Source organism: Ursus maritimus, unplaced genomic scaffold (assembly GCF_017311325.1).
Source record: "Ursus maritimus isolate PB19 unplaced genomic scaffold, ASM1731132v1 scaffold_24, whole genome shotgun sequence".
Classification (NCBI taxonomy): domain Eukaryota; kingdom Metazoa; phylum Chordata; class Mammalia; order Carnivora; family Ursidae; genus Ursus; species Ursus maritimus.
Window position 1 is genome coordinate 16,803,535 of NW_024424897.1, and position 22,536 is coordinate 16,826,070.

The following is a 22,536-nucleotide window of genomic DNA, read 5'->3' on the forward strand; positions in this document are numbered from 1 at the left end:
TTGTTCCCGCACAAAATGAATAATCTCTGAGGTGTCTGTGGGCATCCAAGAACAAGGACTAGAGTGAGAAATCGTATGGAGAGTTCAGCCTCCCAGCAATGGTCCAAGTGCTGGTGGCCACGAACACTTCTCCATGGTGGCCTGATTCTATGAAATGGGATAAGCGTCGGAGCAGGAACCATCTGCAAGCATTAAGGACATTCAGTGATGCCGTGTCGGGACTATTTCATTTCATAAAATATCAGTATAGTCTTAGACTATCCAGGACATTTCCACCTTCTCACAACAAGATTCTAAAGGGTTAACCCTGAGCCAGTAGGGGCTTCAGAACTCTGTTGATGGGTAGGTTATGATATATTTTTTGAATATCATCCCTAATTGTAATGATTCCAAAGTTCCTTAATGGAATGCCGCTCCCTGGCCCTTAGGGGGTGAGCCCGCCTGCTCTTCTCTTACTGACCAGCAGGTGGCAGCACAAAAGCGCTCAAAATTCAGGGGTGCAGGAAAAAAGCACAGAACCTTTCCTGTGTCCATCGAACTGCAGAAGGACCCCTCTTCCTGGCTGGCTGGTGATTTTCCTGGGTCACCCGCTCATCCACCACATCCCATTCGGCATGGATGGGGGGACCACAGGAAGGATTAGCCCACCTCTGGGAGCTCAATCCTGAGGAAATCTAAGCTGATTTGGGAAAGATGGCATTTGGGCATGTGCCAAGGGCTGTCCCAGGAGCTCCTGCTCTAAATCCCGGGTGTCATGTAGTGAGGTAACGGGTATATCTAGCCTGTTGCTTGTGCTTGGCCAATGTTAGCTGTTTATATGCATACCTCACCTCATTCAATCCTGACGACAAACCTACAAGGCAAGTCTTAGCAGATCATTTTACAGACGAGGATGTGGAGGCACAGAGGGGTGGCCTTGGGTCCTCAGTGTCACAGGGCAAGTGAATAGCAGTGCTGAGCTTTGAGGTCTCAGGGACTCAGAGTCCTGCTGTGTCCCCCTGAACTAGCTGAGGAGAAGCCTAACACTGAATCGCAAATCTTCCTTACCAAGCAACACACACAACTACTCCTCAGTGAGAATGGAGGGCTGTACCTACTGGGGGGTGCAGGGTAAAGGACTGAGTAGACCCGGAGTTTTCCTGGAAAGGGCCTGCTTTGCAGACCAGGATGTGTGGAGGGGAGGGGTTGAGGCATGGAGCTCATCCCAGCTGTTGCACTGGGAGGCAGAAGACCAGAGCTTGCTCTATTTCTGCTACCCCATTGCTGTGTGACCTTCGGTAGGTCCTGACCCTCTCTGGGCTTTCCTTTCCTCAGCTGTGGATTAGAACATCTCATGGGTCCTTGCTGGTTCTCACTCTCCAGGGAATCCAGCAGCTCCACATCAAGCTCCTCATTAACTCAAAACAAACAAACAAACAAACAAACAAACAAAAAACCAAGGCTGCAACTATTCCCCTTGAGGGGTTCTTGCTGGGATTAAATGAGGCCACGCAGAGACATGCACGGTAGCCGGAGCAAAGCGCAACCCCAGAGCCAGGGATCGGCCACTTGGAGCCCTGCATGTGGCCTCAGAAAGCTGGTTTCTGCCCGGCCCATCTTAGGCTTCACCCGTCACAGGTGGAGCTCCCCCGGAAGCAGATGCTAAGATGGAGTCAGGAATGCAAAGGAAGTGGAGGAAGCAGGTGGGGGCGGGGGCACCCTCAGGCCAGGATTCAGGCCTGCCACCTTCTGGGCCAGTGCAGCAGGGCTCGGGGGCAAAGACTGTTCCACAATCCCCATGTTGGGTGGAGACGCCTGGACCCTGGCACTGCCATCTCACTGGGTCATTAGCTGGCCCTCTGTGTCCCCCATCTTCCTGAAAAGCCACGAGGGCCGGTTAGCTGAGGGGGCCCCAGAGGGGGCTGTCGACCAGATGCCCTCCTAGAAGGGGGGTCTGAGCATTGCAGCGCAATGTCTGCCCTATCGGGAAAGGGCCGCACCGTCCTGTGGGGTGGGCAGTCCAGGCATCAGCACCCCCACGCCCTCAGGCCCAGAGCAGGCCTGGTGGGGCAGGGCTGTCTGAAGGGAACAGCGGCAGCAAGTCAGGGCCCAGGTGTACATGTGTGTGCATGTGTGTGCATGCGTGGTGAGTGCACACAGGTATGTGTGAGTGTCCGGTACAGGGACGTGTGCTCGGGCATGAGTACGCACACGCGTGTGTGCAGGGCGTGGAGGTACACGTGTGTGTACGAACATGTACCTGAGGGCCCTGTATGGACATGTGCACACACCCACATGCGTGTTCACGCATGTACGCGCACGTGCAGTATCCTGGGTCTGTCTGGCCCGCAGGTGGGGGCTGCCGGCTCTGGACACCTCTGACAGGTGGCAGCTCAGTCCAGCCACCTGGATTCAACCCAGTCCCTGGGGAGGGAACTGGCAAAGTGAGGCAGAACCCACAGCTGAAAGGGGACACTGGCTCTGGGGTCAGGGCAGGAGCGGGGGCGGGGGGTCCTGGGCAGCCAGAGAACAGCCGCAGAAGCCCTGCGAGGTTCCTGGAGCCCAAGCTCAGCACCTTACCCATTTGGTAGTGGTAAGGTAGAGAACATTATTCCCCCCATTTTGCAGATAGCATGCTCTCTGAATGTTTGCCTCTGCTGGGTGGAGGGGGGAGGACAGAGTCAGACTCATCCTTCCCTGAGTCCTGGGTGTTTGGACGTTGAGGGAGGCGGAAGGGTTTCTCTCCCCTTGAGAATTATCTTCCGGAAGGCAGGCATAGTTCCCGCCCCAGGGAGCCACTCTGACTTCAAATTCCTGGGAGAGAGGACGTCCTATGTTCTGGGGGCAAAGGGGCCGAAAGCCTTCGCCCTCCAGCCTGGCTGAAGGGTGGAGCCCACCCCTGGCAGGCCCAGTGACGCAGGTCAGCAGTGGGGAGGCCGCCCGGGCTGGGGGTGAGCCAGGGCCTGCAGAGGCCCCTCTGTCCAGGCCAGATGGCTGCCGGCTCCGGAGGGAGGGGCTGCCAATACCACCGGTCAGTGTCCTGGCCCAGGTTCCACACGCTGCCCTTGCCCAGCCCGGCCGTCAGGTGCTGTTTGCGGAGGAGGCCAGTGAGGGGGCTTTCTTCAAGATGCACATCGCCAGTCCCCTACACTGGCCCCCTCACCCTCTGACGCAGGGCCCAGCCGGCCCCTCAGTGTCCCATCTCTGCACAGCCCAAGGCCCTGCAGGAACCCAGGAAGGTGACCTGGGCAGTGAGGACTTCTTCATGGCATCTCCTTTCCTCTAGAGTTCAAGTTGGATCAACCCCTCATTCATTCATTCCTCCAACAAAACATAAATCACGCACCCCAGCCCTGTTCTGGGCTCTGGAACCCCACAGACGCATAAGACAGGGTGGCCCCTGCTCTCACGAAGCTGACACTGGACTGGGGGAGGTGAGAAAACCAGCGAGCAGGTGTACGACTGTGGGACTGAGGCTGGGGTCTACTTTAGAAAGGGTCATCAAGGAAGGCCTCCCTGAGGAGGCGGCATGTGAGCTGGAGCTGGAAGGAGAAGGAGCTGGCCAGGCCCGATGCTGGGGGTGGGAAGGGGAGAAAGTTCCAGGCTGGAGAACCCTGTGGGGGGGAGGATGGGTGTGGGGGAGGGATGACTAGAGGAGGTAGGGGCAGGGATGCTGGGCATGGAGCGGTTGGCGGGGGAGGCTGAGACTCAGAGGCCTTGTGGGAGTTGGATTTAGGGGAGTGATAGAAACAGAATTAACATTCATAAAGCATTGCGTCAATCAGCCACCTCATTCCAGCCTCCTCCAAACCCTATGATAAGTGGGGGTTTTATTATTATCCCTTTTTACAGATGAGTAAAGGATGGCCCTGAGAGGTTGTCACTTGCTCAGTGACACACTGTAGGTCAGCGGTAGAGCGGGAATTTCCGGTAGGCAGCCGGCTCAAGAGCCCTAACCACGGTACCACACTGCCTCTGTGGAGATAAGCCCCTCACCTCCAGCAGAGCTTCCTCCAGGAAGCCTTCCCTGACTCCAGACTTTGTTTCCTTTGTTAAGCAACATATAACCACACCATACTGCCTAAAAAACCATGGGGTCCTCAAGAGGTCATCTTGCCCATGCCCCTGCCTCCAGTAGACACGGTGTGATAAGTCCCCTTTTGGAGATGAGACTATGGTCCATGTCCAGGATCAGTGAAGGAAGTGTGGGAACGAGAACCCTGATCTAAATTCTTCCACTCAGGTTCCGATCTCTCCCTCCCTGCTTTGAGATGATTCTCGGGTTGTTTCTGGTCTGTTCTCAACTCCCCACGATTCCCCAGCTAGATGGCAACCTCCTTCCGTGCCCAGCGTGGTGCACACAGCAGGCGCATACTCAATGTCTGTGGCTGCAACAGGCGGATGAGGACAGGAACATGCTGGGTGTGTGCTGCTGTGTAGGATGCCTCGAGCAGGGCTGTCTGGGGGAAGGTGGCTGTGAGCTGGCACTGGAAGGGCGTCTGAGAGTGGGTTAGGGTATTTCTGTCTGGGCCGAGAAGGGCATCCCAGCCAGAGGGAAAAGGGTGTGCAAAGAGAGGGGAGGGGGAGGATGTGGTGTGATCGAGGAACCGTAACGGTTCTGTTGGACCTGAGCGTGAGGAAAAGACAGGCCCGTCAGTCAGGCTGAGGAGCTGGGGCTACGGCATGGAAGGTGGGTAGGTGGGAAGGGGGGATGTCGTTTCCATTGAGCCCCGGGAGCAATTCCTGACTTTGCTGAGTAACTTCGTGCACATCGTGTGCCCTCTCTGGGCCTCCACTCTGCACAACAGGGTGCTGGCACCCAGCCTCAGAACCCTCTGGGCCCCGCATGCAGTTGTTCTGTGGTCGCTGCTTTCTTCCGGTCGCAACAGACAACGAAACTCTGCTGGGTCGATTGGAATATCTTTAATGCCCTGTTTCTTTTTGACCACGTGTGGCTGTGCTCTGACGTACTCTGCCAGCCCTCCCAGAGGCACGCGTGTCAGGGTTCTGGTTCACAAGGGAGCCTGGGTTGACATACTCTTCTTTACCTTCAAGCCCTTCCTCTTGTGGAGCCCCGTCCAGGGCAGGCCAGCATCGTGGGCCTGGGCCGGGGCCTGGGCGTGGCCCAGCTCTGAGGGCGGTGGCATCAGTGGCATCATCGGTCTCAGCATGGCCGTCGGCATCCGTGGCACGGGCTCCTCCGAGGCCCCCGGGGAGGTATGAGGCAGTTTGTCGGGGTCCAGGTTGGCATCGCTCCAGCCCTCGGAGCTGTCACTGTGGCCATCTGGGCCAGTGGCTTCATCCTCAGATACGGTGGCAGTCTCGGCCGTGTCCTGCTCGAGGTTGCCGTCCAAGTCACCTGCCAGGTGGCTGGTGACGCCCTCAGACTTGTTGGCTGTGTGGACGTCTGCTGTATCCTCCTGCTTCTTCTCCGAGCCAGACGAAGGGGCGCCACGGAGCCCGGCCACGGGTTGGGCGGGTGTCTTGGCTCTGCCCTGGCCAGTCCAGAAGAGGGCGAGCTCTTGGCGGCAGGCGGCCACGGCCAGGCTGGTGAGCAGGGTGCTGGACACCAGGTACAGCAGGGCGGGCTGGCCCATCTGCATGAGGACCATGGCGACAAAGGTGATCAGCAGGCCCACGGCGTAGGCTGTGGTGCAGGCCACGAAGTAGACCTGGCGGGAGCGGATTTGCACATCAAAGCGGTGACAGTAGGCCACCAGGAACCCAGGGACCACGATGTCACCGAAGCCCAGGATGGAAAAGGGCTGGTCGCACAGCGTCCAGGCTGAGAAGCTCAGCCGGGGCACTTTGAGAACCATGGGTAGCCTCTCGTGGCTCAAGGAATCCATGGGGCCCGAGGCGACTTCCACCATTATGCTCTCCCCGGTCCTGGTGAGGAGAGGCGTGACAAAGACAAAGAAGACATCGAAGGCCAGCAGGGCCAGCAGGAAAGAGGCGCAGTTCCTGAGTGTGGGCAGCCGCACCCGCCGCAGCACGAAGAGGCAGTAGGCCACGCCCAGCGTGTCCTGCAGGAGCCAGGCCCAGCGGTCCTCGTTGCGGTGGGCCACCCAGAGGGTGGTCACCACGGCGCACAGGCCGGCCAGCAGCAGCGGGGGCAGCTGCAGACGGGTCCGCCAGCCGGCCACGGGCCACGGCCACGGCTGCAGGGGCAGGCGGCGCACCAGGGGCGCCAGGCAGCTGTAGAGGCCGGTGCCCGCGCCCAGGCCGAAGATGGCGATCATGACGTAGACGAAGCGGTCGTAGAAGAAGTAGAGCAGCAGCATGATGGCGCAGGACATGGCGACCACGGCCCCGGTCACGGCCGGCGTGAAGTCCACCGGCGCGTCCTCGTCGTCCTCCTCCTGCGCCCCCGGGGCCGCCACCACGGCCCGCTGAGGGCGCCCGCCCGGCCCCCCTCCTCGTCGGGCCCGGCGCCGCTGCAGCCGGTCGGCCTCGGTCAGGCCGGCCCAGTAGCCGCCGGCCGCCACGGTGCCCACGGCCAGGACGAAGATGACCACCATGTTGTAGTCGAGGATGGGCTCGGGGGGCGCGTACAGGGCCACGCGGACCGCGGCGCTGCCGCGCGTGTGGCTGAGGATGTCGAGCATGTCGGCGTAGCGGAGCACGGCCACGGGGATGGTGAGGCCCGGCAGCGGCCGGTGGGGGTCCTGGGGGGCCGGGGAGCTGTCCGAGCACTGCTGGCCGCCGACCCGGCTCACGATGAGCAGCCCGTGGGCACCTTGGTCCTGAGCCAGCCAGCCCTTCGCATAGAAGCTGCAGTTGCCCCGCATGACCATGGCGGTGGTGTGGCGGAGGGGCCGCCGGCGGGCGGAGCTGGGCTGGGCCCGGGGCGAGGGGTCCCGGCCTGGGCACCAGGGTGCCAGGGTGCCATCATGCAGGGGCAGGAGTGGGGCGTGGTGCAGGTCCCGGGGTAGGGTGACATAGTCGGAGCTGAACAGGATGCAGTAGTCCTTGCTCCAGTTCTCTGACACCACGTGGACCACGCCGTACTCCCCCCGGGCCACGGTGCTGGTGAGGAGGAGGAGGAAGAAGCAGCCCGGGAACGCCATCCTCCTCAGCCGCCTGCCGCTGCCACCCCAACGTGGCAGCTGCTCCCAGGGGGCTGGGTGTGGCCCTCTGTCATAGAGCAGCCCTGCCTCCCATCTAGGAAACTGGAGCCACACCTACCTGGTCACAAAGCGGGGCAGCCAGGGCCCGGGGCTCGGCTTTGGAGCACAGCGTCCTTCTTAGGTGCCCGTCCCCCAACCCTGCCTCCCGTAGAAGGTCCCCTGGGTCCCCACTCTCTGCTCAGCTCCTGATGACCCTGGATCAGGTAATCTGAAATAAGAGGTGAGAGGATGGGGTTGAGGATCCCAGACATGAATTCTGGGCCAACTTTGGCCCTTACAGAATGGGCAACTGGGCAAATGCCTCTCCTTTCTGCACCTGGTTCTTCAGCCGCCAAGACATGAGAACACTGGACCAGAGGGTTTCTGAGGCCCTGGGAGCCCTGACCTCAGTGACCTTGCAAACTTTTATTGAGCACTTACTAAATGCCACATACTTAATCTGTACTCGTCACGTCCTTGCAGGCCGTGTTACTATACCCAGCTAGCCCAAGGCTGTGTGGCGTTCTCCAAAATCCACGCTTTTTTTAGTGACACATGACCAGAATTTCATTTCTAGCTTCCCTTGGAGTTAGGAATGGCCATATGGTCAAGTCCTTGCCAATGGAATTGAGCAGAAATGATGTGAGCCCCTCAGGAGCCTGGATAGAGACCACGAGGTTCCTTGTTTGCCTCTTCCCTTCTCACAAGCCAGTCATGGGAAGGCCATTGACTGTGGTGAGGAGGACATTGTCCTAAGGGATGGAAAGAGAGGAAGGAAAGGAAGCAGGACCCTGGATGTCTGCACAGAGCAGTGGTATGGGATGCTCACTATAGACTCTTGGATACATTATCTTCCTTAAGCCCTTGGCTCATTGTGGGTCTCTTTGTTACAGCAGCTTGACCTTACCTGAACACCTGAGCTCAGAGAAGCCCACCCCACAGGCCCCTGCCCCAGTCCTCACATCCAGCTCCCACACTGACCCCTCCCTTAGGCCTCGCTCTGTCCAGGGAGCTGCTGGCTCCTTGACTGCAGAAGGCTTCCTGGCCATGCAGCTTTGCCCCCTGCCCGGAGGTCTTGCCTGCTGCTGTTCTCATCTTTTAGGCCTGTGCCCCCATGTTCTCTCCACCATCATGGCCAGGAGCAAACAGGCCCCCTTCTTAGCATTCATGATCATAACTCAGGTCTTTGTTTATGTGTTTCTTTATTTTCTGTGTCTCCTTGCTCGAGTTCCATGAGGATAGAGACCTTATCTATCTCTCTGCTGCTCTTAGATTCTGGACTAGAAAATGCTACTCAGAAAGTACGGATGGGATGTGTACGTGAATGACCTTGCTTTTCAGTAGAAGAGACTGAGGCCCCTGGCAGTGAAGAGACTTTTCCAAGGTGACACATGAATGGTAGAGATGAGACTGAAACCCAGGCTGTCGGGCAGAGAAGCTTCTAGCTAACCCTGCTGTGCTCTGCACAGGTGACAGTGGCTGGCCCACTTGTCCCAGATGCCTGGGACTGGCTAGCAGAGGGGTGTGTTGAAAAAAATCGGTTAAAGAGGGGACTCTTTGGAAAGTCACCTCCATACTTTACATCTGGTATTTGGAGGTGAGACCTTTGGAAGGTAATAGTGTCATGACGGTGGAGCCCTCAGGAATGGGATTGGTTTCCTTATAGACACCGGAGAGGTGATCTCCCTCTCCAACTCGTGACAATCCAGCCTGATGGCAGCTGTCTGCAAACCAGGAAGAGAGCTCTCACAAGGAATGCACTCAGCCAGCACCTTGCTCTCACATTTCCCAACCTCTTGGAGCTGTGCGAAACTGTACTCGTTGTTTAAGCCCCCGGTCTATTTGTTATACAGCCCACGCTGACCGAGACAAAGTCCAGAATCAAGGTGTCGGCAGGGCCATGCTCCCTCCGAGACTCTGGGTGGGACCCTTGCCCATGTCCTCCCTGACCCCTTCCTCATCTGGGCGGTGGCTGGCAGCCACATCACTCGCATCTCTGCCTCTGCTGTCATGGGGCCCTCTCCTCATACTGCATTGGGGCCCAACCAGTGACGTCATCTTAACGTGATTACGTCTGCAAAGATCCCATTTCCAAATAACGTCCCTTTTACAGGTCCTGGGGTTTAGAACTCCAACATTTTATTCTGGGGAACACAATTCAACCTGTAAAACACATTTGATTCTCAATTCCACAGAGCATCCACTCACTGATCGCCTTAAAGGGTCTGCTTCGATTAGGGGTCCCTCCCCTGGAGTTCCGAGTAGCCTTCCTTGTAAAACCCACGCTGATGAGACACCATCCCCAACATCCAGCTTTGGGTTCTTTTGGGGGGTGAAGCGCAAGCTTCAAGGACCTTGCGAAGTGGTTGGCAACCAGAACCACATGGACTCTGCCAATCTCTTCCTGCCCAGGTATTTCCATTTGTCTCGCCCCCACCTGCGTTGACTGCTAATTGTTTGTGTGACTCAGATGGTGTCTTTCAACTGAGTTTTCAGAAGAGACAACATTTCTCCTTGTTTGTGCAATTCTGTTTCATCCATGGCTATAACATTTAATTCAATTACAAACAGTAATTGCAATGACAAGGTAACTGTCAGAAATACATTAGGGAACAGAGCCAGCAGACTGGTGAGCGAACCCCCAGCTGGTGCGGGGACACGTGGCAGGGCCTGGACCGGGGAGGACTGCCAGCCGCTCCTTCCATGGGCTCCCGTTGCAGGCAAGGACTGGCACGATGGTCAGGGGCGGAGAGGGAATCAGGACCTCTCTGTATTCCAGCACCTAGATCTGAGCACGGCAGGGCGGCCAGCCAGCCCCTTCCTGAGTGCTGTGGTCATAAAACTGTCTGGGCCCCCGCTGATGTTCAGCTTAGACCCTCGCTCTGGGCCCCACTCTCCCAACACAGGGGTCTTGGGTCTCTCAAAAACCGACCAGCACACCCAGCGAGGTGGTTATGGTTAAAAATACAGGTTGCAACAAGTTCTGGTGAAGATGTGGAGAAATTGGAACTCTCCTACGTTGCCGGTGGGAGTGTGGAATGGTGCTGCCGCCCATAGAAAGCCGTTTGGCGGGTCCTCAGTAAGTGAAGCGTAGAGTTACCATATGACCCAGCAATTCCCCCCGCCCCAGGGTACATAACAAAGGGATTGAAAACAGGTGTTCAAAAAAAAAAAAAAAAAAAGAACTTGTACGTGAATGTTCACAGCAGCACTATTCACAATAACATGGACTAGGTGGAAAGAACCCAAATGCCTTCAACGGATGAGTGGAGAGTGTGGTCCCTCTCTATGACGGAATATCGTTCAGCCATAAAAAGGAACAAAGTTCTGACACCTGCTATGATGTGGATGAATCTTGAAAACATTGTGCTAAGTGAAAGAAACCAGACATAAAAGGACAAATGTTGTATGGTTCTACTTTTATGAAATATCCAGGATAGGGAAAGCTGCAGAGACAGAAAGCAGGTTCGTGGTGCCCGGAGACTAGGAAGGTGGAGTGGGGAGTGACAGCTTAATGGGAATGGGGTTTCCATTAGGATGATGAAAAGTTAGGGAACTAGACCACTCTATGCCCCTATTTGGGGTTCAGAAACACAGGCTCCCCCAAAAAGCCTGTTCCCTCCCTTCCTCCCTGATCTACTCTTGGATTCCTGGTGTCCTGGCTCAAGGAATTCTCTTTAGGCTCATTCCCTGTGAGGCTCTTCCTGAGACCTGGCTCACTGAAGGCTTTTGGGTGTCTATCCAATCGCTGCTTCCCCAGACCCCCCCCCATGCACCCCTTCACCCCCAGGGCCCTGGACCTGCTCTTCTCTGTGGCTGTTTGCAGGGGGTGCCCTGCGCAATGCCCTGGAGGGCGCCATCACCTCCAAGACTCTGCAGCACGCCCAGCCCTCTCTCCAGATTCCATCCCTTTCCTGGAGGGCCTCCCCCTGTACCTGCAGCTTCTGCTCCCTCCCTGCTGCTCCTCTTAGCTATGGCCTGGGCTCTCAGGGTCACTGTCCCAGGCAGGCCAGGGGCAATGTCTCTGCCTTCTGTTTGAGGACCTGGGGGGTACCTGGAGCATTTATCTTTATCACTCGGACAGCAAGAACAGCTGACTTCGCAGAGCAGACCTTAGCGCAGTGTAGCAGCTCAGGAAGCATGGGGAGGGCGCCCAGCTTACCCGGCCCACTCACTGCCCTCACTTCCCGGCCCACTGCTGTCCTAGATGCATATTCTAGACACGGTGCAGACACTAAGAAGGGACTGGATTGCCATCTGCTCCCTCCCTGGCTACCCCAGCAATGAAGGCGAGAGGACTTCCACGTGGTCCCCCGCCCTAGCTGGGTGCCCGCTCCACTCTCCCAGTCTCCTCTTGGTACACTGAGCTCACGGAACCCACCCCTGCTTCTGCCCTCACCCGCCTCGGCCCCGTGGGCAATGGGGCTGGGCAGCAGTCATCTGTCCAGGACCCCTCGGGGGGCAGAGGCAGTGGGTGGCAGTCTGGTGGCCGAAGGTGGTCTCTGGAGTTATCTCCAAACGATGATCTCATCGATGTTTCCAACACACGTAGAACTTTGGTGTAGGCCTGTCTTGAGCCCAAGCCTGAGCAGCTGGGTCTGCAGAGGTTGGCGGGCTGTACAAGGGAGGGATAGGAGGCAGAGCTCTGGCATGAAACAGCGACAGGCCTGGGACACGCGGAGGCTGGCAGCCTGTGGCCTGCCTGGAGGCTGGGCCGGGCTCAGGAGTGGGCTCCCTGACACCCGTGCTTTGCAGGTGCCGACTGCTACATCTAGCTTTATCTCTGCGTGCTGTTTGTCTACAAACTAAGGAAACTGAGGAATTTCTCTAGGGAGAGCACTGGAGAGAGCAGTGGGGCAGAGAGGGGCATCCTACAAAGAATTCTTGCTGTATAGGGTTAAATACGGTAGAGGCTGAGTAAGGCCAGCCTGGACTCACATCCAGCCATGCCCCTGCTGGGTGCCCGGGGGCAGACCTTGTACCCTCTCTGCGCTCCCTTTCCCATCTGTTAAATGCCCCTGGCTCACGGGGTGGTATGAAGAGTAGGTGAGGGGCTTGGCTGTGCCTGGCACCTCGTAAGCGCTCAATCATTGATAGTGTTGCTGGTGTTGAAATGCAGAAACCAGCCCCCGTTTTCTTTAGACTGAGGGTGGGCAGTTGAGTTTGAAGTCAGGGGGCTCCGTGAGATGATCCTGAGAAACCCTTGAGCTGGGGGCTGCTGAGCCCCTGCCTGGGCTGAACAGAGCCTGGGTGTGTGCAGGGAGACCCACAGAAGCTTCTGGTGTCCTGGGCTGCACTCTTTGCAGTTAAGTATCATTTTAAGGAGTGGAGGAGTGGAGGATGTTGCGGAGGTCGGGAGAGTGTGCTGGGAATCAGGACGGGCACACAGAACCCTCACTGTTCCCACCCAGCTGAGCTCAGCAATGGGACACTGGCCTTGCCATCTTTGGGCTGGTCCCATCTTCACCCGGGACACGTCCCCAACCAGATCATTTGAAGCCCTGAGGCCTCCTGCTGCCCTCCACCCTCCCCCTGCCGCGAGCTGCGCGGACTGGCCTGGCCTCCTGAAACCCAAGCCTTGTGACTGCAGTCCACTGAGCAGGTGGAAAGAGCCCTGGACCTTCGATCTCAGAGGAGTCACCAGTTTCTTTGGCTGTGAAATGGGGTGGCTCCTGCCTTCGTGAGTTACTTGAGGATTAGATAATAAATGTTATAAAGGATTTTGCCGATTGCAAAGCAGTTTTCAAATGCCCACAATTAAGGTATTATTATCTGGTTTCTAAAACCTGCCTTCCTTCCTAGCACGTGTTTTGCCCACATCTGACTCCCTCCCCAGCCCTATCCCAGGGCATCTGACCCAGTAGCGGCAGCAGGACTGAGGAGGCCTGCAGGGGAAGCTGAGGACCCCAGGGCCGGGGCCGTGCTGTCACACTCAGAGGTGGAGGGGTCTGAACCGGAAAACCAAAACCCCACAGGGCAGTTTGTCCACCACTGGGCATCTGTGCCCATGAAGGACGGTCCCAGGGAGAAATGCTCGGGTGGGGTACTCCGGAGACTGCCGCCTCTGAGTGCGGCTTGGAGAAGAGCTCTCTCAGGCTTGAGGGAGGGGTCTGTCCTGCAGCGACCCCTACCCTGCAGCTGCCGGGCCTCTCCCCCGTCCGCTCATCACACCCCCACTGACCCCCAAGGGACTGCTCCCCACCCAGCCCACAAGCTGAACCTCAGGGCACAATGACCCTCAGAAACCCCATCTGGGGGCCTGTTTTCACCCTGGTCCCTGAGCCGTGGGCTGTGGAAGGGTTAAGCTCTGGGCGCCTGCCTGTGGCGTGGGGGCCCCGATGTTCCTGAAGCAGCCCGTCCTCCCTTCAGTCTGTGAATGGGAGGCATGCTGAGGCTCCTCTGGACCAGCTCCTGCCCGCTCGGGGCCCCCCAGCAGCTTTTCTCACGATGGTCAGCCTCATCTTGGAGGTGTCTTCCAGACCTGGCGGCTCCGGGCTTCGCAGTGGCTCCGGGCTCTGATCTCGGGGGTGCTGCTCTGGGGCCTGACGGAGTTGAGGGCGTAGTGGGTGCTTGGAGGGGGCCCAGCCGCTAAAGCCACCGGGAGGCACCAGCAGGAAAGGGGGCAGCGCCCCAGCTCGGCCCCCCCAGGACCTCTTGTCCAGGCAACCTCCTTCCGATGTGCCCCCTACTCCTTCCAGACTCCTCCATCCTTGGGGAGCCCCCGTCCCCACACCCCACCTTGCGCAGGGGAAGCCTTGCTTTCTCACTTCTCTGGGGGAAAGGCAGAGTGGAGAAAGATGCCTCAATCGTGGGCACTTCTGGTCCCTCCTGGTCGGCATGTCCCTCTCTGGGACTCGTCCCTCACCCCCCAGTTGTTCTGGAGTCTGTCAGCCTATCTCTGTCCTGGTGCCTTTGGTCCCCTCCCCGCGTCCCTGGTCCAAGACCCAGGAGCGAGAGCCAGGCTGCCCTGTCCCTGTGTGCCAGGGCGGAGTTTCTGTGTCCCTCGCCCTCTCCTGCCCTGGGAGCTGGTGCGGGCTGGTGCCGTGCAGGTGACACACTGCTGGGCCCGGGCGTTCCTTCTTGGTCTTGTGGCCCGTGTGGCTGGGGGAAGTGCGGGGGGATTCCCGCCTCCCCCCACCCCCCAGCAGCCTTCCTTCCTTGTGGCCCCTGGGGTGGGCTGAAGGCAGGGTGTGCCCCACTCAGGGTCCCCAAGTTCTGCGGTAGGATGACGCTCCAGCCGCCTCCAGTGCTGGCTGTGGGGTGGGAATCCCCCACTCCCGCTGCCTCCCACCCACTTCCTGTGCTCCCTCTCCCTGAATTGGTTCTGGAAACCTTGTCTCTGGGTCTGTTTCTGGGGATATCAAGCCGAGACACTGTCAAGGCCTCCCTAACTCTACTTCCTGCTTCCAGCTCGGCCCCTCCCTTGGGGCTGGGACACATTCCTGTCTGGTCCCATTGCCACTCCTTGCCTCAAGTGGTCCCCATGGCTCCCGTCCCATCCACAGTGTCCTTGGCCAGCACTGTTCACCTGTGGCCCTTCTCTCCCCATGACTCTCCCCTTCTAAGAGCCATCCTTGCCAGCTGGGTCCACAGACCCATGCCCCCACGGCTCCCCTTGTACCCCTCCCTGATGAGTGTGAGTGGTGTCAGTTTTCCCAGCCACACGCTGGCCCCAAAGACTGAAAAGTGGCCTCCCTTTGTCTGCTGTGCCCTCCCCACCCAGCCCTGCACAGTCCAGACCTTCACAAATGCTAGTGGAAAAGATAAATATTATTATTCACGGCAGCTGGCCCCTCAGAGCTGACACCTTATCTCCGAAGGCCCGGCTCCAGAACACTCAGGCAGAGAGGGACCAAGTGCCCTTCCGCTTCTCCTATCTTCACTTAGCTAATCGTGCTGCCCCAGAGGCCATCCAGGGGCCACAAACTCCCTGCGAGCAGCAGAGAGGCTGACCCGGAGGCCAGACCACTGAAGCCAGCAGGCAGGATGGCCCCGAATATTCTCTGTGCTCTGAAAGGGAGACTGGCTTTGTCTGGGGCACACCCTGGTTCTTGTTCACAGGACTCTCCATCTCCCTCCCACCCCCATCTTCCTACCCAGGGGGAGATGCCAGGGACAGGAGGTGACAGAAAGCCGGGTGTGAATATGGTGGGTGGTTACGGAGGGGGAGCCTGCGTGGACTGCAGGGCAGTAAAGGTCCATGGGTGCAAGGCAGCGAGACAGGGCATTTCTGACGGCCATACCACAGATGAAATTGTGGTGGCTTGGGAGAATTTCTTGTAGTGTGGCTTATTGTCTGACGACATTGCGTGGGGGTTCTGGCAACCCGGCCTTGGTTCCCACTGGCATTGGAAGGCGTTGCCAACAACTGGAGGCATAATCACGGTGGTTGGGATGCTGTCACCAGAGTTTCCCATGATGCCCCTTGGGCAGCCATTGGCGCCCCTCCCCACCCCAGTTGCTGCGGACAGGCCCCAGGTCTCCGGTGGGCTGGCCATCTTGTGCTCTGAGAGAAGACACCTCTTGGAGGGACCCATGTGCTGCTTTGGATTTTCAGTTGGCCATTTCCACTCCATTTTCATTCCATCTCCAGGGAGGACTGGGATACGGGGGAGCCAGAGGCCCTGGACCCAGACCGATCCTAGAGATTATTTCCCATTCATCCCGTGGCCCGGACTGCGGCTGCTCTCACAGGCCTCGAACTCCTGCTCAGCCGGGGGTCAGGGGGGCGGGGAGCCAGGCTGTCAGTGCCAGCAGCTTCTGGGGATACAGAGTATGGGAAGGAGCTGGTCCCCTCCACGGACAGGGCAGCTGGCTGAGCCTGGAGACCATCTTCCAGTTGCTGGCCCTCCAGCTCAGACCGCCGTGGACTGCTTGATACTGTGGAAGCTGACCCGGGTCGGGGAGGTAGGGATGGACATGGCGCGGGCCACGCGGGCGCGGATCGAGTGCTTGTCCTGCCATCGGTGCCACCTCTTCCGGATGGCCGAGCGGACCTGCGGGCACGGAGCAGAGCACGATGTCTGAGCCTGGGCCCCGCCACAAGCAGCTGTACGTGTGAGCAGGGCTCAGGTGTGCAGAGCGCAGGTGTGAGATGCACAGGGGGCCAGGCGGGAGGCAGTGACGTTCACATCATCAACGTTGTTTATTTGCATATTTGTTAGGATGATTTTCTCAAGCATGCTGAGCCGGGTGCCTTTTCCTCCAGCCACACAAAGGCATCAGATGGCCTTTGCCATGAAGATTTCCTACCTTTAGCACATATGCGTGTCCTGCCCAAAGGCTCAGCCCTTCCTGGTTTCAACAAGCCTTTTCATGGACTCATTGATGAGCCCGAAGCCCTGGCTTCTGACCTCCCCTGTGTCAACTGCCTAAGCAAGCAAAGGAGTGGGCTTGCCACTGTAGCAGCATGTGGGCAGGTGTCAGGGACCACCCCCCCGGGGGCTCCCAGCAGCATCCCCATTAGGGACCTGGGGGCAGGGAGGAGAGAGCTGGTGTGTGGAGGGCAAGAGGAGGCCACAGACAATCTCAGGTCCCAACAGGCCCCCAACCATCCTGAGCCCTAGGGCCCTGGCGTCCTTACCTCACTGTTGAGGAAACAGTAGAATACAGACACGAAGAAGCCCTGGGATGGACAGAGAAGGTGGGTCAAGGGGCAGGGGCAGGTGTGGCCCCACCTAGCCTCCGGGCCACCCCCTTCCTCTCCCCAGCCTCCTGCCCCTGCGGGCCCCTGCCTGGAAGAATCCCCACCCAAGGAGGTGCAGGGGGACAGCCAGGACCGGAGTGGGGGAGGGGGGCGGTACCTGGAAGGATTCCAGGAAGGAGTTGAAGTAGATGAAGACGGCCCGGGAGACCTCGTCCTCCCCGGGGTTCACGAAGAACAGCATGTACGTGGTGCCCAGGAGGGGAAGAATGTCTGAGACGGGGAGCTGGGGTTTTCAGGAGGGGCTGTCGGACCTGAGCAGGGAGCCCTGGGTCCGAGGCTGGGCTCTCTGGAGCCCCCATGGTGGAGGGAGGGAGGCGGGCCGGGTACCTGTACTGAATGGTCTCCGAAGTGGTAGACGCCCGGAGTTTGGTCATGAGAATGCGGACGATGTTGAAAAGGAAGATAAAATTGATCTGTAATTTGAGCACACAGTGGGATGGTGTGGGCATGTGTGGACAAGATGCTGGAGGCAGGCGGGGTGGACAGGGCAGGGCCTCAGTGTCTCAAGTACCCTGTCTGTCCACAGTAGGCACTGCCTGTCCCTCTCTCCTGCCCTCCCCCCTCCCCCCAGGTGCTTACCAGCAGGACCAAGATCATGGGGCCCTGGTAGATGTAGTCAGTGTACACCCCAGGCCTTTTGCCAAACCAGCACCTAGAAAGCCATAGAGGGAGGTAAGGGGGAGGTCATCTGGGTTCAGTTCAGCAGCGTGGGGAAGGGCAGTGCTTGGCCAGGGCAGGACTGGGGCCAGAAGCCAGGATCTGTGTGCCTCAATTCCAACCCTGGCAGAAGATCAAGATCCCACCACAATGCCTCAGTTATTCCATCTGCAGAATGGGCAGACAGCACCCTCTGTTAGGAGATGTAAAGCTGAAAGCAGGCCATGTGGCAGGGACGGGGATTGTAGCAATGACCACCGAGTGGAACAGGCAAGGGCTCAACACACCGCTGCTCCCCTGCGTCCCTGCTGGGGCTCTGGCACAAGCCCCTTTGTGCTGCCTGGGGCCTGTCATACAGTGGGCCCCTGGCAGCTAGAGATCTCTGAATCCCTTTAATTGCAGCCAAATGACCCCAAGGCAGAGATCCCACAGCTTCCTCCTGTTCGAGAGACAGAACTGCTTTTCATTTCCTTGAGTTTCGCTCCAGCAATCTCTTGGGGGATTTGGGGAGTGGGTGGGGATGGGGCACTTGGGAAGTTCTATGTCCTTGTGCAGAGATGATGGCCCCCAGGGGATGAAGACCCACAGTGCCTAGATTTCATGATGCTTCCATAAGCCAGAAACTGAGATTTTTATGTGAAACCTCTTGATTTTTTAAAGGTTTGAAATGAATTCAAGGTTTCAAAAAACACTATGTAGGCCAAATACAAGCTAGATCCCAGTCTAGTCGTTAACCCTCCCAGGGTCTACAAGTTCTTTCTGGTGTCTTACACCTGGATCCCTTCTGCTGCAGTGTTGGCATTTTACCACTAGATGGGGCTCCCGAGCTGCTCAGACAGACTTTCTTAAGCCAGGCATCCTTTTTTCCTTCAAGACACACTGGGCAGCTTTTAGAAACCTGTTCTTCCTGTCCTCCCTGTACTCACTTGCATACCTGCAGGCACAGGCACCACTGCCCAGGGTTTACGATGTTCCTGTGCCAGGACCCAACATCCTGGGCATGACTCCCAAGCCCCTAATGGTGTCTGGAAGCTGGCCGCCCTCCCACCCAGACCCCTACCCTGTCAGCTGTGCCAACGCAGAGACAGCCAGCTGGGCCGGAGTCAGGAAGGATCAGCCTGGTAAATATGAATATCATTTTCCAGGCTCCTTGTCGAGCCCAGTGAGGTTGTGGCCGTCCCCTCCCCTCTATGGGGGTGGGGAGGAATTGTCATTGTGATGGAGGCCACTTGGAACCCCACTTAGACAGTGGGTTCCTGAAAATGCTTGGGCACCTCCCCGGCTGTCTGTGTCCACATTTTCCGCCTTTCTCTCGGTGATTCTCAGTCTTGACAGCTAAAAATCCCGTGCCCAGGGCACACTCCAGACCACTTACATCCCCCTCTTTGGATGGCGATTGGTACTTTCTAAAGCTTCTTGGGTGATTCTAGCCTGAGGCTAAGAACCACTACAGCAGAAATCTAATTTGCAGGGGCATTTGGGAGTACCCGAGACCAAAGTCACTTCAGGACTTCAGAGCTGAAAGGATTCTATGAGATCATCAGGATTCATTTCTATTAAATCCATGGAATCTTCTGTAAAACAAGTCTTAATATTCATAGAAAACATTCATGTGGCCTTTACTATGTGCCAGACACTCTTCTAAAGGCTTACTATCATATGAACTCTTGTCATCTCCACAAAAACCCTTTGCGGGAGGCAGTTTTACTAGGATGCCTATTTTACGGATGAGGAAACTGAGGCACACCATAGTAACTAGCCCAAGGTCATAGAACTACTTAATGATGGGTCCATGGTTCAGAACCTGGGCAGTCTGACTCTGGCACTGCCAGTAACCCTTATGCTGTTTGTGAAATCCCAAGACAGATAAAAGAGCCTGGATCCACCTGTCCAGCCAGCCCCACCTCGAGCACAGCAGGGGACCCTCAGACCAAGTCCAGCCCCCAGCACCCTCTCTATATGGATAAAGGAACCGTGCCCCACCAGAGAAGGTGATTTGGCCGAAGGTCCTTGGGGAGCATCAGGCAGAGCTGGGCTGGGAGCCTGGACCCCGGAGCTCAGGGGAGGAGGGGACTTACTTCTCATTGTCGTAGTACAGCTTCCCGATGGCCCAGGCCACGATGATGGGGAAAGGCACACCTGGGGAAAGACTGGCTGTCACAGGGCTCATCAGTGGGGTCTGGGGGACGCAAGGCCTGGAGGACCCTTGTGCGGCCAGGGCCTCGAGGTGGGGAGGGATTCGCCCGTGTACAGCTCATACGCACGCAACCAACTTGCAGCACCCCACCCCCAAGCAGGGGCAGAGGGCCGTGGTGCTCACCCCACCCCTGGGACCTGGTCCTGGGCTCACAGGCCCCCTCGCCAGCTGGCCAGAGTGTGGGTGCGGGGTGGGGGACGGCCCGGCCAGGGGGGCGCACTCACCCCAGCCTATGCAGACGAACATCCACTTGCGCAGCCGGTCGGTGGAGTAGGTGAGCACAATGGCTGTGTGCAGGTAGCAGCCCTCTCCGAACATCCAGAAGAAGTTGGTCACGTGGAAGTAGTTGTAGGCGGCTGTCACCAACCTGCACCAGCCCTACCGCCGCCAGCAGAGATGACACTTAGACAGGGCAGGGGTGTGGCAGCAGCAGCACCCCCCCCCCCGGGCCTGGGGCCTCCTCTCAGTACGATGCACCCTCCCCCCATCACCAGGGAACCGTTCCTGTTTTATTGGGCCTCAAGGCCTGTGCCCGGCCCGCTTTCCACCAGGGCCGTCCCATCCAGACCCTTCCTCTGACCCTGGGGCTGCCCCTCCAGGACGCACCACGTTGCTCTGGTGGACCTCGGGGCTCATGGTGAGCTGGACCACAAACCACGTGGCATTGCGCAGGATGAAGGCCGAGATCAGGTTCCAGTGGATGATGTTTCTCAGGCACCGGATGCTCCTGGGGGGCAGCAGGAAAGGGTGGGTGATGGGAGCAAGGGGAGGGAAGAGGAGATGAGGAACAGGCCACCAACATCCCTCCAGCCCGGATGGGTGGATGGGGAAACTGAGGGCAGGGCTGACCGGCTAAGTCCCATCGGGAAGTGGCAGCAGAGCTCTCCCGACGCCCTGCAGGCCCTTCCTACTGGAGACCCCCCCAGACCTACGCCCTGGCAGCATAGCCTGCCACACAGCCGAGCTCCAGGGACTGGGGGCTTCTTGCTTAGGGGGTTGCCCCTCCTCCCATGGCACCCCTCCTCTCCAGGGGTCAGAAAACATAAAAGGTTTCCAGTGGGATGCCTCCCTCCCTGCGTGCAGACCTGATGTTCAGCTCCTGCTCCCGCCCCCTGGCCTGGCACTGCCGGCTGCACCTTTGGCCATGGGGCTGGGCCCATGCAGGTTCGAACCCAGGCACCTTCCTGGCCTCCCAGATGGGTGCATCCCGGCGTGGGTGGGGGTAGCCCAAGGCAAGCCTAGCAGTGACTGGGCTGGGGGGGCAGAAATGGCCCTGCCAGAGGTTCCAAGGGACCTGGGGCTTATCTGTCACCCCCTCCCACCGAAGTGAGGGGGCAGGGGCCCCCTTTGATAGCAGCCCCTCATCCAGAGCTGCCTCCTGCATCTTCCTTCTCTACCCTGCTCAAGACCGGGGGCCAACACTGAGTCTTTCTCACCTGAGCCGCAGAAAGAGGACAAAGGCCACCAGGAGGGCCACCAGGGAGATGCAGTGGCCCAGGTAGTTGATGATGACAGCGACATGGTAGTGTACCTTGCTCTTCTTCTGAGGTAGGGGAGAGGGACAGAGGTGAGACTCACTCACAGCTGCACCTCTGCACCCACTGGACATGTGAGGACAGCCCCATCAGGTGGCCGAGATGGAGGTGATCATAACAGTTAGTTACTCCCCCGCCCGAGCCCCGGCTGTGTGTCAAGCATGGCCCTGGAGCAGTGCCATCCAATTTGAGACTGTTGTCTGTCTGTCTGTCCCTGAATCCCATGCTCTGCCCACTGCTCCGTGCCGTTGGACAAATACCAGCTAACTCGGGTCTCCGTGTCACACAGGGCTCCCACCTGGTGTGCGCGGCTCTCACACTCATGTTTCCATTCTGCCCAAACACCAGGTAGCCATTCAAGGTCCCTCAGCCTCAAACCACCTCTTCACCAGCACGGGCAGACTGGTAAGGTGCTGAGGCTACAACTCTGTCCCCCACCCCATAATGTGGGACCGGTGGTCCCCAGGGCCCAGTTCTAAGCAGACAGCAAAGCCCTCCTTCACCCTTTCCTAGCTCCGGAGAGGGCAGGGCCCGGGGAGCCAGAGCCTGGCACACTGTGGAGCTCCATAACTGCGTGTGAAGGAGGCAAAAATGGTTGTTGAAAGCAGCTGGCTTTGCAAAGAGGGGGGAGGGTCCCTGCAGGCATCTCCTCCCCTTCCCCTTCCCAGGTTCTGGAGTCGTGCCAGGCCAGGAGGACGCACAGACACTGGCTAGTGTTGAGACAAGGGTAAGTTCATGAAGGCCTTGTTCAACCTTTTAGGGACACCAAAGAGCCCCTGGCTCTCCACAGAAATTCCTGTCAGAATTCCAGAATCCACAGACGTCAGAGCTGGTCCGAAGGATCGAGTCCAGCCCCACTCTCTTTCCAGATGTGGAAGCTGAGGCCCACACTCCCTCACCCAGGCACCAAGGGCACCTCTCGAGCCTCCGAGAAGAGGCCAAGGCCTCCCTCCCTGGCTCTTCCCAGCGCCCGCCACACCCCTTCTGAAGGCACGTCCTCACTGAAGCGCCTCTGAGGTGTGGAGGGCTCAGGAAGCTCTGTTCTAAGGGGCTGAGTTTCCTGGCAGAGGCTTTCAGGAACGTGGCAGGAAATCACATTAGCAACTCAGGCTCGGAAGGGTTGAGACCCACTGAGGTGTAAATGGAGGCAGGCAACAGAGTGAGAAAGAGAGAGGCAGACAGAGAAGCGAGAAGTGGGAGGGAGGCGGGGGAGAGCAAAGGGTATCTATCGCCCCCACGCAGATGGGAAGGGTCTCTGAGTGCCTGGCAGTAGGCGCCAAATCCAAAGACTCCAGAAGATATGCTCACATCCAGTCTGTCTGGAGCTGGTACTTAATTTCCTTTCATTAAATT

At 58.2% G+C, this 22,536-nt stretch overlaps 2 protein-coding genes across 2 annotated transcripts; both read right to left on the minus strand.

Annotated features, from left to right (window-relative positions):
- Nucleotides 1-4,753: 4,753 nt before the first annotated feature.
- Nucleotides 4,754-7,049, minus strand: SPPL2C (signal peptide peptidase like 2C). Its single transcript, XM_040641214.1, has one exon. The coding sequence runs from the start codon at nucleotides 7,047-7,049 to the stop codon at nucleotides 4,992-4,994; it is 2,058 nt and encodes a 685-aa protein (XP_040497148.1). The 3' UTR covers nucleotides 4,754-4,991.
- Nucleotides 7,050-15,943: 8,894 nt separating this feature from the next.
- LOC103665890 (corticotropin-releasing factor receptor 1) lies at nucleotides 15,944-21,460 on the minus strand. The gene is given in 9 exon segments (XM_040639860.1): nucleotides 15,944-16,084; nucleotides 16,672-16,713; nucleotides 16,892-17,036; nucleotides 17,122-17,207; nucleotides 17,374-17,446; nucleotides 19,530-19,590; nucleotides 19,873-20,026; nucleotides 20,255-20,375; nucleotides 21,085-21,460. Coding segments are annotated over 9 exon segments (996 nt in total). The 5' UTR covers nucleotides 21,258-21,460.
- Between the last annotated feature and the right edge of the window lie 1,076 nt (nucleotides 21,461-22,536).

Excerpts from the sequence above, each read along its gene's own strand:
- SPPL2C (XM_040641214.1), bottom strand. The coding sequence starts at position 7,049 with ATGGCGTTCCCGGGCTGCTTCTTCCTCCTCCTCCTCACCAGCACCGTG.